Source organism: Triplophysa rosa, linkage group LG21 (genome assembly GCF_024868665.1).
Source record: "Triplophysa rosa linkage group LG21, Trosa_1v2, whole genome shotgun sequence".
Taxonomy (NCBI): domain Eukaryota; kingdom Metazoa; phylum Chordata; class Actinopteri; order Cypriniformes; family Nemacheilidae; genus Triplophysa; species Triplophysa rosa.
Genome location: NC_079910.1, coordinates 18,811,242 through 18,830,064, shown reverse-complemented (window position 1 = coordinate 18,830,064; position 18,823 = coordinate 18,811,242). Strand labels below are relative to the sequence as shown.

General features: G+C 41.7%; 1 protein-coding gene across 1 annotated transcript; it reads right to left on the bottom strand.

Moving 5' to 3' along the window:
* Positions 1–9,439: 9,439 nt before the first annotated feature.
* On the bottom strand, positions 9,440–18,331 carry LOC130545380 (fibronectin type III domain-containing protein 7). The gene is made up of 14 exons (XM_057319833.1): positions 18,275–18,331; positions 18,068–18,074; positions 17,668–17,931; positions 17,150–17,410; positions 15,282–15,539; positions 14,932–15,183; positions 13,555–13,809; positions 12,656–12,913; positions 12,307–12,564; positions 11,725–11,979; positions 11,359–11,619; positions 10,738–10,767; positions 10,545–10,597; positions 9,440–10,200 (listed from the first exon to the last, which is right to left on the bottom strand). Exons 1-13 carry the CDS (start codon positions 18,329–18,331, stop codon positions 10,575–10,577), a joined length of 2,439 nt encoding a protein of 812 aa, XP_057175816.1. The 3' UTR covers positions 9,440–10,200; positions 10,545–10,574.
* Between the last annotated feature and the right edge of the window lie 492 nt (positions 18,332–18,823).

The following is an 18,823-nucleotide window of genomic DNA, read 5'->3' as shown; positions in this document are numbered from 1 at the left end:
ATCATCTGCAAAATTACAACACTGGGTCCCACAATGAGTGAAGGTGCGTTCACACCATGTTGGCAACTTGGCATTATTGTAATTACAAGATAGCGACTTGTATAAAGCGCTTAGGTACATGTGTAACTTTTAAATACTTTTAGTGTGTTCTTTCCCATGATTAGTCAAGTTTGTATGAATGTTTGGAGAGCTCCAACCTGTACCACCTTAAGTCGCAAAAAATCACCATGATAGAATTTCTTAAAAGCAACCTGTGTGCGTGTGTGTGTGGTTTCTAAAGACGATGAATGATCTTTATTATTCTTTATTGTTATCCTTTACTATTTTTCTATATATTTCGTTCATTAGTTATACTGTGGATTATATTAATTTCTTTCTACCTATTTATATTCCACATTCTGTTGGATGCTGCTTTTGTATTGTCTTCACAAGTAGAGATGACTTTTATTTTCATCTTATGGCATTTTATTATATCAACACTTCATCTCCTGCCTGCTGTTCTTCCCTCTTCATCTCTGATAGATTAGAAAATTTTTTGAAATGACACCTTTAACTTGCGATATTTTGAGTTTCTGCATGATTGATCTACTACTAGATTATACTATCTTGTTATTGATCCAAAATCCAAAACTTATAAATGTCTATGTTGTTATTGTTTCCTGGCTCACTTTCTGTTTTGTTCAATATTTCGCAATAGCATGAAAATCAAGATTTACTGTTTTATTTACATATCTTGCTATTGTCACAACATAATTTCAGATGGATTTATTTTGATGCTATTAGTGTTCCCATAGAAACTCACACTTATAAAGTCGTGAAAAGCCAACAAAAGCTCACAGAACGTCACAGCATCACAGGATGTCAAGTACCAAATGGTACCAAGTTTTAACTGTAAAATACAGGAAAACAACTGTAAAAATTCATACGTAAAATTCCTTCATATTAGTATATTGTGCCCTATTTTTACAGATTCTTTTAGAGTGTAGTAATGCATTAGCTAACATGAACTAACAATGAACCACTACTACAGCATTTAGATCTCTAGATGTTCAGGGTCAAAGACATTCTCATGAAATACAAAAAGACAGACACACCGTTCTGCTGTAAATACATTGTGCCACGTGCTTTACCCATAAGAAAGTCTTGTGTAAAACATCCCCACACTTCTCGTTTCTCAAAGATGGGAAATTAATATGGCAGGGGGGAGATGCGTTTCTTTTTCAATCGCTCTTTATTCATGTAGGCAACAAAGGCTGAGAACAGTATAGCTTGACCTGTTAAAGAGGCAGATAACGTTGGGAGGGGCTTCCAGCTTTGAGAAGAGCGTGATGGAGAAACTGACGGAATCTGTGTTAGCTTTGGAAACTGGGTCTCAGAAAAAAGGCATTGATATGGATGGATTATATAGGAATCATTATATTGACGTCTTTTTTATGAAAGCTACTCGTCTGAAAATATTCTGACCTTGCGTAAGATAAATGCAAAAGCAACCAACCTAACCAATCTATTGTCAGTTTAACACTAGACTACTAGAAAATTACAATAAAAATGTCGATTTTAATTAAATAATCGAAATGCATTTACATAATAGCAGCAGACTTCACTTTTGGTTTTGGTACTATATAAATATGTTCACTTTACCAGTGTGCTAATAATGGGCATTTATGTTTGCAGGTATGTGAAACATTTGTAGGTGACCTAATTCGATCACGGACGTCCAATGATGAAGTTGCCTGATGTGGGCTAAATGGGTTATCTGATATCATGAAACTCCATTAGTTCTGTCTGATAACCCCATAAACTGTCCACCGAGGGAACATTTGAGGCATCGAGGACGGGCTCCTGATACAAAGACTCTTGTAAACAGTTACCATTTAAACTCTCTTAAGCTCACATCAAGTTTTTTTAGCCGTCACCTGAAACTTAGATGCCAATCTCTCTGTTGCTGAGAAATGACATCACTGATTGACTGAAGGTAACTGAATAAAACACAAAGCTCTTCAAACTTGCCTTAATCCAACTGAATAAAAATATTGTCAAAGAATTGATAAGTAAGGTTAGTTTTAAAAAATATATGATTCCTATATCATTAAAAATTGTGATAATTATAATAATAATGTGATTATGTAAATCCCTATTTATTCATGACTGATAAATAAAATTCAAGTAAAGGCATTTAAATTAATTTATTAACTTAAAATATCAGGTATCACTTTATGAGAATGTAATTTAATTTAATTGCCACATTTAGACACTTTCAAAGTGGTTTTGATCAATTGAAAAACGTATATCTATATAAAAACCTGAGGTGTGACATAAAGTCATCAAGACTGACAAGACACATGAAAACTGTCATAAAAATCCAGGTTATCACATTAAAAAATATGTTTTTAACTTTGTCTAAATACATGTACAAATATTACTGTTGTATTGCTTAAAAGTTTCTTTGCAGTATTTGATTATACAGACCATTTTTATTTTCGCCTGTTCCTCCAGTTTTTATTCTCTGCAAATAGAAACAATATTTTTATTTGAAATGGGGGATAAATAATTGTAGTAATTCACAAAATGAAACAAATATGATTATTTCACCTAAACCTAGTAAATTTAGAAAAACTGAAAATAATTTTGAAATAGTCTATTATTTTTTTGTATATATATATATACATATACTGTGTAGTCACATTTTTGTAGTGACTGGTCAGATCTAAACTTTTCAGTTGGCTCAATTAAAGGTATGTAAATTTAAGGAACAGAAAGTTATAGAATATAAATAATAATATAAAATATACATAAACAAGTAATTGCTAATGTGTGAAACAAAACATTTTTATGTCAAATTCATTCAAGTTACTTGAACATACACTAATTGTGTGTATCTATAATCTCATGTAACTACTCCATAACTGCTGATAGGTTTACACTTTTGGCAAAAATTGCATAAAAAAATGAAATTAATACCAAATGATTATATATCATTCTTACAGTGTATGTATAAGTACTAGAATGGACTGAGGTTGAACTTGTATATGTAATAGGCAAATATCAAGGAGACTTTTATTGTGGTGACATCCCATGGGTATTGTGTGCATATGCTGGGAGAAGATTAAAACAATTATTGCTTTAAAAAAGACAAGACAAGATGCTGATATCAAGATATCAAGAACTCACTGAAAGCTAACCCTGTCAGGAAAAAGCAGGACTCAAATGCCGGGGTACTCCTCAAAAAGTATTTATTAACAAAAGTCAACACAAGCAAAGTTCCAAAGGGCAAACAGCAAAAAGTAAAAAGATTAAAAAATCCGAACAAAAATGGAACATGCGCCACAGCGCCGACCTCTGCTGTATGTGAACTGGTTTGAGGAGTTGAGCGGGGTATGGTTCCCTCTTTCGAACCGTGCTGTCAAGAAGCCGAGGTTAGATTCTTGCCGGTGGCTCCTGGACAGAATAGCAAAGGTTAAACACAAACAGCACATAAACATCACATAAAACGAACTCACACTGAACGAAGGCAGGAGACAGGATTAAATAGGAGGGAGAAAATGAGTTGCAGGTGTGGGTAGATGAGACACGTAGAGTCGTGAGTCAGGCTGATTGCGGAGAGCGGCAGGAGGGTTTGGCGGCCAAAACAATAAGTGCAAAAGGTGACAGAATGTGACAGAATCCCCCCCTTCAAGGATGCCTCTTGGCATCTCCGAGGGGATCCCCACGGGCCTTGTGGAATGTGTCTATGAGAGCGCGGTCCAGTATGTCGCGAGCCGGAACCCAGCATCTCTCCTCCGGACCGTAGCCCTTCCAGTCAACTAAATACTGATGGCCTCTACCCCGGCGCCTAACATCAAGGAGTCGGCGTACCGTGTAGGCGGGCGACCCCTCGATGAGTCAGGGGGGCGGAGGGGCAGAGGTCTGGGGTTGGAGAGGGGAGCGGACAACGGGTTTGATTTTGGAAACATGAAAGACCGAGTGGATTGAGCGCTTGAGCATGGGGGGCAGTTTGAGGCGGATTGTTACGGAGTTAAGCACCTTGGCGACGGTATACGGACCGATGAATCTGGGCCCCAGTTTACGTGCGGGTAATTTAAGGGGTAGGTCTGAGGTGGACAACCAGACCTTCTGTCCACAGGCGTAGCGAGGCGGCTTGGAGCGGCGACGATCCGCTGACGCCTTGTTGCATTTGCTGGTGTGAATGAGGGCCAGCCTGGCAGTCCTCCAAGTGCGGAGACACCTGCGCACAAACGCGTGTGCGGACGGAACCGCGGCATCCGCTTCTTGCGAGGGGAATAGAGGGGGCTGGTACCCTAGGCAGCACTGGAAGGGTGATAACCCCGTAGACGAGACCGGGAGGGAGTTGGGTGCGTACTCGACCATGGCCAATCTGTCACTCCAAGACAACGGCTCTGCCGACGTTACGCAGCGCAGGACTCTCTCTAAGTCTTGGTTGGCTTGTTCGGACTGCCCATTGGTCTGCGGGTGGTAACCGGAGGATAGGCTGGTAGTCGCCCCTAATAGTCGACAGAATTCAGACCAAAATTTAGAAATAAATTGGGGACCCCTGTCTGAGACCACGTCCACCGGGAGGCCGTGAATCCGGAAAACGTGGTCCAAGACAATGGCCGCTGTTTCCCTCGCTGAAGGTAATTTGGGGAGGGGAATAAAATGAACCGCCTTCGAGAACCGGTCTACCACAGTAAGGACCACGGTATTGCCACGGGACTAAGTTAGCCCCGTGACGAAGTCCATGGCGATGTGGGACCAGGGTCTCGAAGGGGTGTGCAGCGTCCGGAGAAGCCCTGCCGGAGGATGGTTTGAGCCCTTACTCGCAGCGCAGACCGGGCAGGCCGAGACGAAGTCGCGAGTGTCCTGCGACATGGACGGCCACCAGAACCGCTGTCTGATTAGTGAAAGGGTGCGAGCCGACCCTGGGTGGCAGGCCAGAGCGGAGGAGTGTCCCCACTGGAGAACACTGGTTCAGACGGACCCGTGAACGAATATTAAGCCCACTGGGCACTTCGCCGGGACGGTAACGCCGTCAAGCGCCTCGCGGACCCTGGACTCCACCTCCCAGGTAACCGCTGCAATCACCCGACCGGGAGATACGACGGGCACTGGGGAGGGGGAGGCGGTAGGGGTCTCGAACATCCGTGAGAGCGCGTCGGGTTTACCATTCTTACTACCCGGACGGTAGAAGATGGTAAAATTGAAACGGCCGATAAAGAGTGCCCAGCGGGCCTGTCGAGAATTTAGCCTCTTAACCGAGCAGATGTACTCTAAATTCTTATGGTCCGTCCAAACCAGAAAGGGAACCTTAGCACCCTCTAACCAGTGGCGACACTCCTCTAGAGCTAGCTTGACAGCCAGCAACTCCTTATTCCCGATGTCGTAATTCCGTTCCGCAGGTGTAAGCCGACGGGAAAAGAAGGCACAGGGGTGTACCCTGTCGTCAGAGGGAGATCGTTGGGACAAAATAGCCCCCACTCCCGACTCTGAAGCGTCCACCTCCACTATGAACTGGCGGGTGGGATCGGGATTGCGGAGAATAGGGGCAGAGACAAAAAGGCTCTTTAATGTATCAAAGGCTGACTGAGCCTGTCTAGACCAGCAGAAGTGTCTGAGAGTGGAGGTGAGGCTTGTCGGAGGCAGGGCGATCTGGCTAAACCCCCGAATGAACCGCCTATAGAAATTGGTGAACCCCAGGAACCGCTGGACCGACCTGCGATTCTCCAGGGTGGGCCAATTCGCAACCGCTTCCACTTTGGCCGGGTCCATTCGAATGCCCTCTGGCGACAAGATAAACCCCAGGAACGGAACTGACCATGTGTGGAACTCGCATTTCTCAACCTTAGCGAATAAGCGATTCTCCAGTAACCGGCGTAACACCCGTCTGATGTGCTGGACATGCCCGATCTCATTACGAGAGAAAAGGATATCATCCAAGTAGACGAACATGAAACGATCGACCATGTCCCTGAGCACGTCGTTGATGAGAGTTTGGAAGACTGCCGGCGAGTTCGAGAGACCAAACGGCATAACGAGATACTCGAAGTGGCCTGTCGGAGTGTTAAAGGCAGTCTTCCATTCGTCCCCCTCTCTAATCCTAACCAGGTGATAAGCATTGCGTAGGTCTAGTTTTGTAAAGATGGTCGCCCCCTGCAAGAGTTCGAAGGCTGAAGACATCAATGGTAAAGGGTGGAAATTCTTCACCGTGATGTCATTCAACCCCCGATAATCTATACAGGGACGAAGCGAACCATCCTTCTTCCCCACAAAGAAAAACCCCGCCCCAGCCGGAGATGAAGAATGGCGAATGATACCGGTCAACAGAGAATCGCTTATGTACTTCTCCATGGCCTCCCTCTCGGGGCTGGAGAGTGAGTAAAGGCGACCCTTAGGTGGGGAAGTACCTGGTAGTAGTTTGATCGTACAGTCATACGGGCAGTGTGGAGGGAGAGACGCGGCTCGGGACTTACTGAACACCGCTCTTAAGTCGTGATAGGCTGACGGAACCCCTGCCAGGTTAACTGGCTCCTCCTGCAATAAGGGGGAAGACATTACTGGTGATAAGGCAGAAGACAAACACAAAGACGAACAAAAAGGGCTCCACTGGACCACCACATGGTGGACCCAGTCGATGAGGGGGTTATGTTTGGTAAGCCAGGTGTGCCCCAACACTACAGGAGTGGAGGGAGAGCGAACGAGGAACAAGCGGATCTCCTCTGTGTGATTCCCAGAGGTGGTTAGCCGTACGAGTCCAGTCGCGGCGGTGATGTTAGTGAGAGGGGTACCACACAGGGTTCTGGCAGAGATAGTCCTCTTCAAAGGTACAAAGGGAATGTTCCACTCTCTAGCCAGTTCCTCGTCCAGAAAGTCCCCCTCCGCCCCGGAGTCGATGAGAGCGGTCACCGGGTGGCTCTGACCTCCCGACTGAAGGACGGCCGGGAGTGTAGTATGACCAGTAGACGGGGGGAGGGTGGTGGCCGCACTTACCGTGCGTGACGCTGCTCCAGAAGAATGCGGCTTCTTGTGTGGGCAGGTGGTAACAACATGACCAGCATCCCCACAGTACAGGCACAGGCCGTTGGTGATGCGGTGGCGTTGTTCCCGAGCAGAGAGATGAGTGCGGCCAATCTGCATCGGCTCCTCCTCCGGCGGAACAGGGCGAGGTGGCAGCGCCGATCTAGCAGGTGTGGACGACCAGAAGCTAGCAGCCGCTGTCTCCGCTTTGCGACGGTGTGACCGGAGAGTATGGCGGAAATCGACCCGTGTGGCCAGCTCGATCAGACCATCGAGTGTCGGGGGAAGCTCCAGCGAGTAAATCTCATCCTGGATGCGCTCGGCCAGCCCGTGGAGGAAGCGGTCCCACAGCGCCTTGCCGTTCCAGCCACTGGACGAGGCGAGTGTGCAGAACTCGATGGCGTATTCTGACACCGACCGGGAGCCCTGGTGGAGTAGTGATAGAGCCCGCGCCGCCTCGTTACCCAGCGCTGATTGGTCGAAAACCTTGTGTGGGTAGATGAGACACGTAGAGTCGTGAGTGAAGCTGATTGCGGAGAGCGGCAGGAGGGTTTGGCGGCCAAAACAATAGGTGCAAAAGGTGACAGAATGTGACAAACCCTGTGTTACATAACATCTTATAAAAGATTTTCCTTCTTTTAATTAATTAGGGCTATTTTCACTTCTTACAATGAACATTGGAAACTCTTTAAACATTAGGTGACATAACCATTGATATGTGTTTAAAATGTTAATTGAAATGTGTAATGGCTCTCGAAGCTTATACTTGAGAAAAAAAACTGAGAAAAATCCATCAAGCTTTAAATTCAGTCATCCAAACACACCATATAAAGCAGAAAACATAGCCATTAAAAAAGATACTGTTAAAAATGTCTAAATCTACATATTACTAGTATTAGTAATATTTGTAAGTGTTAGATTTAGGTGGTAAAACCTATTGATAAATAACATTCACATTCTCTGTTTAAAAAAAGTTGAATAACTGGTAACAATGAGAGGTGTCTCTTATTTATTGGCGTTTTACCTGAAGGCTATGTCAATGGATTCAAGTGAGCGAGCAACATAAAGCTTTGACTTTGTTATTTCTGTTGATGAGATTAAATGTCTATAATCTACTCAAATGGTCCACCCTCTGTTCAATCTCAGAAACATGATTTGGTTGTTTCTGTTGTCAACAAAGAAGCAACAATATCCACATGATATGATACACCAGGCCACACAAGCAGAATCTTTTGTTTCCCACAGAGGGCCGAAAACATACAGGAGTTGTTGTTGTATTTCATGTCTGGGTGTTACAATATTCTGTCTGATCATCCCAAACCTTACTGTTTGTGTATTACTGTACGTGGATTCAGCATGTACAAGGCACACAACATGAAATGACTCAAAATAGCTCAAGACAGTTTATACCAAAGGTCTCTGAAACTCAAACATTTTTCTCAGACTTTAAAAAAGTCAAAAGGTTACTGGCTGGTTCAAAGATTTCAGTTATCATAAATCGCTTTTCATCAAAAGACAGCTAAACACTTTTCATCTGTGTCTACAGAGGGTTTGTTTCCTGATTTGGAGACACAGAAAGATCCTGTTACAGTACATGTGTGGTAATAATAGCAAGACACAAAAGGTGGTTTCGTGGGTGAATGTTAAAGATGAGGGAAGCATTAAGAGAAGGTCCTTGGGGAGAATTTACAACACAAAAGATGTGATGGTTTGTTTTGGCAACTCATCACTACTCGTGCCAAAACACTCTCACAAACAACATTACTTCAAAGGTAACAACATAAAAGACACCAGAAAATCAAATCAGTATGCCTTATCAAAACATTTTTTTGGATTATAAGAATTCCAGTATTGTGGCATAACAGGCATTTGGACTAAATTACATTGGACAAATAAACTATAATGGATACATTTTTATTAAAATAAGCGTAAGTAAAATGTTAAATTAAGCAAACTAGTATTGAACATATAAAATGTAGTTCATTTCCTTTTGATTGGAATCCTCTTTAAATTAATTTGAGGTTACAAAAACTTGGTATCAATGAGAAATTGAACTGTAAGGTTGTCTAATTTTATGATTGTTTTAATTGTAAAGGTATTTGTGTAAATGTTATGTAGTGGCTTCCTATCTTGGTCCACGGGATTTTTAATCTAAGAGCTTTCCTAGTCAAAGAGTAGGGTTTTTTGTACATGTGGACATAGTGATTGGCCATGCAGACTAGACAACTGTAATAATACGCATGCTGTTCTCCTATTTGACCACTAGATGACACCTAAACATCGGAGAATGTGCATAGTCATAGTCAACTAATTGAATCTTGAATCTATCTAAAACATGCAATGCATAGTAGCCCAATAGTTAGACATTTTACTTTCTCTCTTTTTAATAATAGGAAAGCACAAACAGAACAACGTTTTTTAATGCAGTGAGTTTTACTGTCAAAGGAATTGAATTTCATTCACATCTCACAAAATGTTGGTTTTACAAACATCCAAGGGAAGTCCAATGGCTAAACCATACAGCTATAATTCCCTCAGAGGCACGATACATAGGGGAGTAAATTGACTACATAACAATCTTATTTAATGTCAAATTCTTTTCAGTCGACCAAATTTTCAAATTGAAATTGCAGGTAAATTCACTTTACGTATTGTAATAATTTCTGGACATTGTTGCACAAAAGTAGGGGAAATACATGTCTGTATGTTTCAAAAGATGTTTTATCTACAGATTTAATGCAAATGCATCATCAGAAGTCAATTTCAAGTTTACAGCATCAGGTTTGAGATTTTTGATAGAGAATTGAATTTAGCACAGGACAAATTGTCAAAATCCCTGAACAATATGCATGTACTGTTTGTTGAATTTAGTAAGTTTGTTTCATTTAGCAAGTAAAGCTTTCAAATCTTGTAAAATTCATCATATTTTTTACTCATATTAAACAATAACACTTCTAGTGAAACCTCAAAATGTAAATTTATTTGTAAACAATGTGTAAAATTAAGCTCTCTTACGTTCCATGACATCTTTACATTTAAATATGTTAACATTATTAGACAGCATTAGATCCTGACTATGCTTTATTCATGCGCTGAGAATTCAAGAAGTGTGTTGTGACGTATCCGATTCATTCGCTTCTGGTTTGGGGGGTCATTTTGAAGAGTCCACTTGTCCAATATTATTAGAACCTGTACAATGGAAAAATCCAATAAGTCAAACTAAAACAATGAAACTAGATATTCAAGTTGTGGATGTGTTTGGAGGCAAGATTTGGTTGATTTATACTGGTGTAAAAGCTCATAGATGTTCAATAATGACCACCTTTGATTTGAAACATGAGAATACACGTCACTTTCTAATAGTGTGATGATGTCATTGGTTGGACCTGGGGGATATTCTAGTTGGGCAACAATTCATAATTCATAGTAATAGAATTCATAATTTTCACACTTTTCTGTGATTAAAGTGACAGATCATCATTTCATAGATAATAGTATTTAATGTCCCTAGTCCTGGTTTTTGCTGTCCATACCTCATTGTGTGGACGACACTCATCTGATCATTATCTTCTTCCCCGATAAAGCACTGACAATGAAAGGAAAAAGTTAAATCAAGGAACTTTTTTTACATAATATAAGCATTGTTTTTCATACTTCACATAATTTTCTTGCACTGTTGAGAATTGTGTCTAGTTCATTTGAAATGTAAGATGTTCTGAACCTTACCCATTCCTACATCACTGCCTAAACATGAAACTGGAAGACAGAAATAGACAAAATTATTAGGCACTGCTATATAACTTTTAATGACTTAATCGTTGATTTAAATCATAAAAGTATTTGGATCTGCGCAACATGTATGACTGCTACAACAACAAAAAATATGAAAACAAGTAACATTTACTTTGGGGATAACAGAGCACAAGCACACTTTGCAAGCAAAGCATTTTGCTTTTTTTTATTTGTTGGAAATATAAAATGCTGAATAATAAAACAACATATATTGTGATATTGAAATGTGAAACATTTTGACAGTTATGTGGCGATCAACATCTATCTGATTGGCTTAAGTTTCTGAAAACGCCACATAAAACATACATTTAGTGTAATCCAGTCAAAAGTTTTTTTTTATTTTAGTGTGAACTGACTTCATACAGCCACAGAAAATCCCATCGGAATGGTTAAAAGTAATTACAGCATGGCTGAGACAAATGTAAATCGTAAAGCTCTTGCATCATTTGTTTATGTTGTTTATGTATATAATGTTACCTAATGCGAATATATTAATACATTTTTTAAAAGTGACTTGTTCATTCAAAAATGTGCTTATACATTCATAAACATTACCTGAATACGTCCTCCTCGAGCAGAACTGGACCTTCGTTCCGTCTTGATTCAGTGGGGCGACGACCACCGTGTATACTTGACCGCACACTATCTCTGACACGTCACACGTGTTGCTGCCGGGTAGTGGGCTGCAGGTGTGAGTGCTCTGGCTTCCGGAAACTTCTGCCGTGTAGTTGGTGAGAGGGCTGCTGGACCTCCAGCGCACACGCAGCGTGTTATTGGTTCCTCTAAAGAGCCGAATGCCCATTGGACAGCACTCACCTCGAGAAACAAGAGAAATATGTTCAGATGTTGATGGAAGCACTGTTGTTATATGTCATATGTTGTTTTACCACTAACGGCATCACAGTTGTGACGAGAACGTACTGGTTGAGAAGCCATGAAAGGTGCACTCGGCCTTTTGCCCAGTACGACTGATAGCTTCCAGAGAGACGGTGTAGTTGGTGCCACAGGTGATACATCCCATCAGGCATTCTGTTTCCATGGTGTGACACTGTGCATTGCCCCGGGGTGAAGACAGAGAGACGATGTAGGTCTGGGCGCCGTTGGCTGGCAACCAGGTGATGTTGCTCACGGCTTGGGTCACCTGACCCACTGAGAGGCTTAGTGGGCAACAAGGCGCTGAGAAAACAGATATAGTGTATTTATTTACTTTCAGACTAAAACAGATTATTTCTAAATAATTACGAGCTGAAATGAAAAAGCAAAACAGAAAAAAGCAAAGGTAACAGTATTTCCAATTTAGCCCAAATTAATCTGTCACTCGTGGTTTTGAGAATTTTTGCGAACATATTTGTTTTTGGCAAGTTTATTGATTAGTTTGTATATTTTTCTTACATTGGCATTGGTGGATTAAATGGTGAATGCAGTTAACAGTAAATATGTAAATTTTTAAATTGGGGTCCAAAGTGATGTTATTTCTAATATTATACTGTATGGAGCCCTGACCTGTTTCCAATGGAACGGTGTAGCTAGGCATGCTCTCCCCAGCTGTGGATGACGCAGTGATGCTGACATCATAGGTGGAGCCACAGGGCAGATTGGGCACCTGACAGGAAGTGCCGTTTGATTGACACCTGTGCGTGTCACCCACCGTGCCAATCATACTGACGCTGTAGTTGGCAGCTGTGTTGGAGGACGTCCAAGAAACCAGAACACTGGAGCTGTTACTGTGATTCACACTCATGATCTCGGGCATGCACGGAGCTTTTAAGAGAAGGAGAGAGAGACAGTACAGTATCTTGCTACAAACACATGATATATTTGTGCCTTAGTGAACGTGGGAGTGTAGTTATACCTGTTTCATGTGTTTGCGGTCTGCAGGTGAGGTTGCAGCCGCGAATGTCGTTGCACGGTATGACCACTACGCTGTATCTGGTGTTGCATGTGAGGTCAGAAAGGGCGCAGACGGGCGCCGTGTCATTACACAGAATCACCTCGGAAGCGTCCACAGCGCGAGTCTCATACAGATCCGCCCCACGCACAGGTGACCACTCTATCTTCAGAGTCTCCCAGGACTCCAGAGAAATTGTTGTGTTCTCTGGGCAGCAAGGCACTGTGGGAAAAGGGTTAACAAAACTTTGTATTTTTATGTTTTTGTAAAAGACTTTCAGATGTCTCGAAATAAAAACTAAAACTAAATATTAGTAAACCTAATTAGTAAAATTAGTAAGTGAATTAGTAAACCCCTGGAATCACATGGGTACTCTTATGATGCATATGAGTTTTTGCAGCTCGGTATTACAAATCTAGGATGTATTCTCTTTTTAAAATTCGTGTGCCCTCATAATCTTTGATTAAAATCTGAAAATGCACTTTTATGACTATCCATCTTAAATGACGTATGTAAGATGGCTTGGGCGGAGCATCCGTTAACCCCTCCCCTTCAGTCTGCTGCCAGTTCCATTTCAAAATGCAACGGCTGTTTTTGTACATCCAATCAAATCGCAGACAAAGACGAAAGCCACGCCCACTCTTTTTCTCATTTGAAATTCTGTTTCACTTGGAAATGCGTCAAATACGGAAGTAAAAACGATCGCGACTTCCGGTTCACGGGGACTTTAAAAAAACTCTGCATGTGTTTGGATGAAGAAAGTCCTATATACACCTAGACTGGCATGAGTGTGATTAAATTATGTGGCAATTTTCATTTTCTGGTTAACTATTCCTTTTAAGTTTAATTTTTAAGGTTCTCACAGGTGGTGTAGTTGAGAACGGGGCCTGGGGGGCTGGATCCGGCCTGGTTGTGTGCAAACACGGTCATGATGTAGGAATATCCGCAATGGCAGGAAAACTGACAGGAGGTCTGGCTGGAGTTGCACATTTCCTCTATGCCATCATCACTCTTAATGAAGGTGGTGTAGACCTCTGCATGAGGGACGGAGTTCCACATGACGGAGCAGTTACCAGCTACCACCTCCTCCACCCAGATGGGCTGTGGGGGACAGGGAACTAACACAAAACATATCACATTGTGTGCAGTATGATATCAACTTTTATCAAGAAAGTAAATTCTTAAAGCCTGTAAAGACCAATAACAGTAACTATTAGGAGAACTATAATGTTAACTATATTAGCATTGTATATTTCAAGCTTGTGCGCTGCAGTTTTTAATGTACGAGACTGTCAATGTTTTATTATTCACTCTTAAAAACAAAGGTGCTTAGAGGGATATTTCTGTCAAGAAACAAAATTTCCTCATGTTTTACTCACCCTCGAGGCATCCTGACTGAATATGACTTTCTTCTTGAAGAATACCACGTATCATTTTACTTCCAAGCGCTAGAATGGGAGTGAATGGGCGTCGACTTTTTGAAGCTCCAAAAAGTGCATCCATCGATCAAAGACCAGAGGCTTGTTTTTCCGGGAAAAATAACAGTGAATTCACTGGAACTTACGACACACCTCCGTCATTTGCCGGAAAAACGAGCCTCATGTTCACGCGTATCCAAGGGATAACGGAAGCTAGATATCAACTAGTTATTAACTAGTTAATAACGCTGTCAATGTGTATACTTCTCTTAAAGAAACACATCGATTCGCTTCAGAAGACCTTTGTGAAGACCACAGAGCCATGTCGATAAGTTCTTGGATCGATGGATGGACTTTTGGAGCTTCAAAAAGTCGATGCACATTCACTCCCATTCTACCGCTTGGAAATAAAATGATACATGGGATTATAACTCTGACTGCATTATTCTTCAAGAAGAAAGTCATATTCAGTTAGGATGCCTTGAGGGTGAGTAAAACATGGGGAAATTGTGTTTCTTGCCTGAAATATCCCTTTGAAAGGTTCTTCACAGCGATACCACAGAAAAAACCTTTGTGGTTCCACAAAGAACCATTCTGCCAAAGGTTCTTTAAAGAACCATTTCTTTCTTACTTTTTTATAATCTGAAGAACGTTTTTTCGCCCCAAAGAACCTTTTGTGAAACAGAAAAGGTTCTTCTGATGTTCTATGGCATCGAAGAACCTTTTGAAGTCATCATCTAGAAAACAATCGCTCTGAAAGTGATCCCAACGATTTTATCATTATGTTTTGTGAAATGTATGTATGTGAATATTTGCACTCACAAGAAATAAACTGCACTGGCTGTGAGGGGACGCTGGGTCCGGCCTGGTTGATAGCGGTCACTTCAACCAAATGTGTTTCTCCACAACCCAGAGAGCTCAGAGTGCATGAGTTACTGGTCGAGGAACAATTCTGGCCAGATGAACTCAAAGCGATGTATTGCTGTGCACCCTGGGCTGGATCCCATGACACCACAATACCAGCCGCAGAGACGCTGGACACCACCATCTCAGTAATCTGAGTGCTGGGAGGTCCTATGGAGACACACATGATGTGAATGTTTTCCTGTTTTTCATCTCTCAACACAAACTTATGTTCAAGGAATAAGAATTAAGGGAATTCTTTCTCTTACGTGTGATCTGACAGACATTGAAGTCATCTCCAGGGATATTCTCAGGACTCCAGGCATTTCCTTTCATACAGTAAGTTGTTCCAGGCTCCAGGTTTTCAAAAGGCACCAGAGTCTGTGTGGTGTTGAGGCGGTCCTGTGTGTACGAGCCATCCCTGATGATACTGAGGCTGTAGAGGACAGCATGAGCCACTGGTTCCCACCTCACCAGGATGCTGCTGTTACTGGGAGAACTGGTGTTGAACTGAGGAGCAGGGAGGACTGTGGGCCACAGAAAAAGAGAGAAATGTGGTGAAAGACAGGCTAAGCCTGTGGCCCAAGATGCTCCAGTGGGCTGCTAAGCGGCTTTGAAGAATGGATGGATGAATCTTTGCTGAGGAATAAATCCTAAGTGTTGCTATAGATACATGTTGTTTACATTAAACTTCTACATTAAAATGCTTTCCATTTCTTTCCTTTTGCTTTTCTTTTTCTTTCAGCTCCTTTCCTTCCATTCCTTTCCTCATTCCATCAATTCACTTTCCATTCCTTCCTTCGTTTTTTTCTTTTTTCTTTGCTTTCCCTTCCCTTCTTTTGCTTTCTTCTCTTCTCTTCTCTTCTCTTCTCTTCTCTTCTCTTCTCTTCTCTTCTCTTCTCTTCTCTTCTCTTCTCTTCTCTTCTCTTGTCTTGTCTTGTCTTGTCTTGTCTTGTCTCATCTCTTCCCTTGCCTCGTCTCTTCTCTTCTCTTCCCTTCCCTTCTCTCGTCTTGTCTTGTCTTGTCTCATCTTGTCTCTTCCCTCATCTTGTTTCATCTCTTCTCTTCCCTTCCCTCATCCTGTCCCTTCCCTTGCCTTCCCTGATCTCTTCTAGTCTCTTCTCTTTTCTACTCTTCTCTTTTTTCCTTTACTTCCCCTTCTGTTTCTTTTATTTTACCTTTATCCCTTTCCATTACTTTTAGTCAACCTTTATCCCCTTCTTTTCTGTATACATTCATCCTCTTCCCTTGCCTTGCCTTCCTTTTCCTTTTCTTCCATCACTTCACTTCCCCTTCCTTATTTTTTCTTTTCCTTTCTCATCCCTTCATTTTCATTCCTTTCCTCCTTCCACCAAATCACTTCCCCTCACTTATTCACCTTTCCCATCCCTTTCCATTTTCTACTTTCATTTTCTTTTCTTTTACATTCACTCCCTTCCCCTATCCTTATTGGATGTGACATTGTTACTTTTTTTAGTTCCAGGTTCATCCACACATTTTTTCTTAAATAACCACTGGTCTTGTGTTCTGCTCATCTACGTAGGCTTAGTTTTAAGTTTCCACTTGATAAACTGACGCAATAGTTTTCATGTCAGATTGCTTGAGTGCTTCAAAGATAACTCTCCCATCCCATTGTCATCTTGTAAACTGTATCATGACGTTATTCTATGCATATTTGTAAGTGATATGGTTTCAGATTGAGACTCTTCTGAGCAATAAGGTCCCTTCCTCTGTAAGTTCCGTGTGACCTTCTCAGCATGCAACCTAAACAAAAGCACAAAGCTGCTGAGCATAAACGGAAAGATGTTTTCTGAGCCCAAATCCCTTGAGCGGGACCACCCTATTGTCATTGCTCATCGTCTCATATTTTACCTGCAGAGCAAAGCCGGATAATGTTACTTACAGATACATGCGTGAGAAACTTATTTCACAAGCCATGCGTGCTGCTACAAATCAAGCCCTTGAGATCAGCTACTGTATGCAGCTTATCCTGATCTTTCCTCTTTTAATCTAAATGAGAAGATAAGGTTACTGCCCTGGCTGAGGGTTAGAGAATAGCCAACTCTGTCCCTGCATGAATGGATCATTTCTTTGGCCTCTGGGTCAATGAGGGTGGAGAAATGGCAGAAAACCATACCTGTCTTTGCCTCCACGGAGATGGATGGCTGGCTCCTGCCTGCGTCGTTGACAGACATAATGCTGAGAGTGTAGTCTGTGTAAGGCTGGAGGTTGCTGACAGTGCCCGGAGAGCTCGGTACAGGGGTCTCGTAGAAGAAAGAGCCATCGTTGGTTTCGGCACGCAGGATGTAGGATGTTGCGCCGGATACTTCTGAGAATTCCACAGTAATGTTCTGGCTTTGTTTGGAGGAGGCCATCACAATGGTGGGCACATCAGGAGCTGAACACATCATGAATATTCATCATTCCACAATAGAAACCAAATAGCTATTGTGGACAGAAAAATACTAAGTACGTCTGGGGATGTACAATGTCTCTCGTCTCTATCTTTACCCTCTACAATATGCAGTACAACCGACCAACAATATGCAAGAATACAAAATGCTGAATTGATATGGTGCTGGTGTAAAACAAATGTTCACACACCAAAACATATTACCTCTCATACATCATCACTACTCTTTAGGAAGTACGCACCAGTAGATCCGTCCGCACTAACATCCGCCAGCATGTTATTGAGGTTTCCTATGGCTTCCACCCGGAAGGTGTACAGTGTGTTGGGGGTCAGTGAATTAACAGAGCCCATGACGGTGTTCTGTCCGAAGGTGGCGAAGACCACGGGGACTGCAGAGTTCCTGAGAGAAGCTGTTACTCTGTATGACTGTGCACCTTCATATCTGCTCCAGCGGACAACTGCACTTTTTGATGTCACCGTGTAAATACTCACAGTCATTGTGCTGCCTGAAGAAAAAATAATGGGAGAAACGTGCTGTTTTTCAATGCTGAAGACAATTTTAAAAAATTATAACAACCAAAAACATTGCATTAAGAAGAGTGATGAATTTGTACAGATATGTTTCATCCAGGACAGCAGTACCTGACACCTGTAAGTAAGACAATAAACAAAGAGCTTTATTAGATTTTATTATTTTCGTATACATAAACTTTTGTCTCATGAACAGCATATTTTATTTATGACAGCATTCTTAAAAGTATCATATTTTTGCAGTTATTACAGTTTCCACATGTTGCTCTTCTGTGGTGCCTCTTACAATTTGAATAAAGTAAACGTGAATAAATCTACCTGTGAAACTATTCCAAGCAAAAACACCAGCCACTTCATTCCTCCAAGGCCTGCCATCTTGTTATTCAGTCTGAAATCCTTTATTTATTTATAAGTAAAAACTCGGCACTGTCTGTTGTTTCGTCTGTTTCATCTGAATATACTTGGAGCTTTTCTTGAAGGTATCTCAGATAATTTAACCTAGCCCCACCTACTTAAAAGAGCTGACCAATCAGAACTAGATATAAAAGTTAGCTGGCCAATCAGAAAAGGGAATGATAAATCTTCAGGCAGGTGAAACAGAAAACTAGTGGGAGAAGAATGCAGATCAGTTACAAAAATGTAGCTAATTAAAATGCATACTTATTTATATTTTAAGCCATACATTTTGTATTACTGATGCTATTATTTATCTATACTTTCTATTTTATTACCCATAGATTTCTTAAAGTGATACTGTTAATCAAATTTTTTATTGTTATAGCCATTACAAGTTTTTGTATTGCAAGTTGTTTTGTGTAATCATAGACCACAGATTTTCTATGACTAATTTATTAGTTTAAGCAGCAA

What these genes read in the sequence shown, in the direction of transcription:
- LOC130545380 (XM_057319833.1), bottom strand. Translation starts at nt 18,331, where the DNA reads ATGGCAGGCCTTGGAGGAATGAAGTGGCTGGTGTTTTTGCTTGGAATA. An exon ending in CGTTCTCAACTACACCACCT is followed by an intron (nt 12,914 to 13,554) that starts GTGAGAACCTTA and finishes CTTTTCCCACAG; the next exon opens with TGCCTTGCTGCCCAGAGAAC. An exon ending in CACCGTTCCATTGGAAACAG is followed by an intron (nt 11,980 to 12,306) that starts GTCAGGGCTCCA and finishes CTGTTTTCTCAG; the next exon opens with CGCCTTGTTGCCCACTAAGC.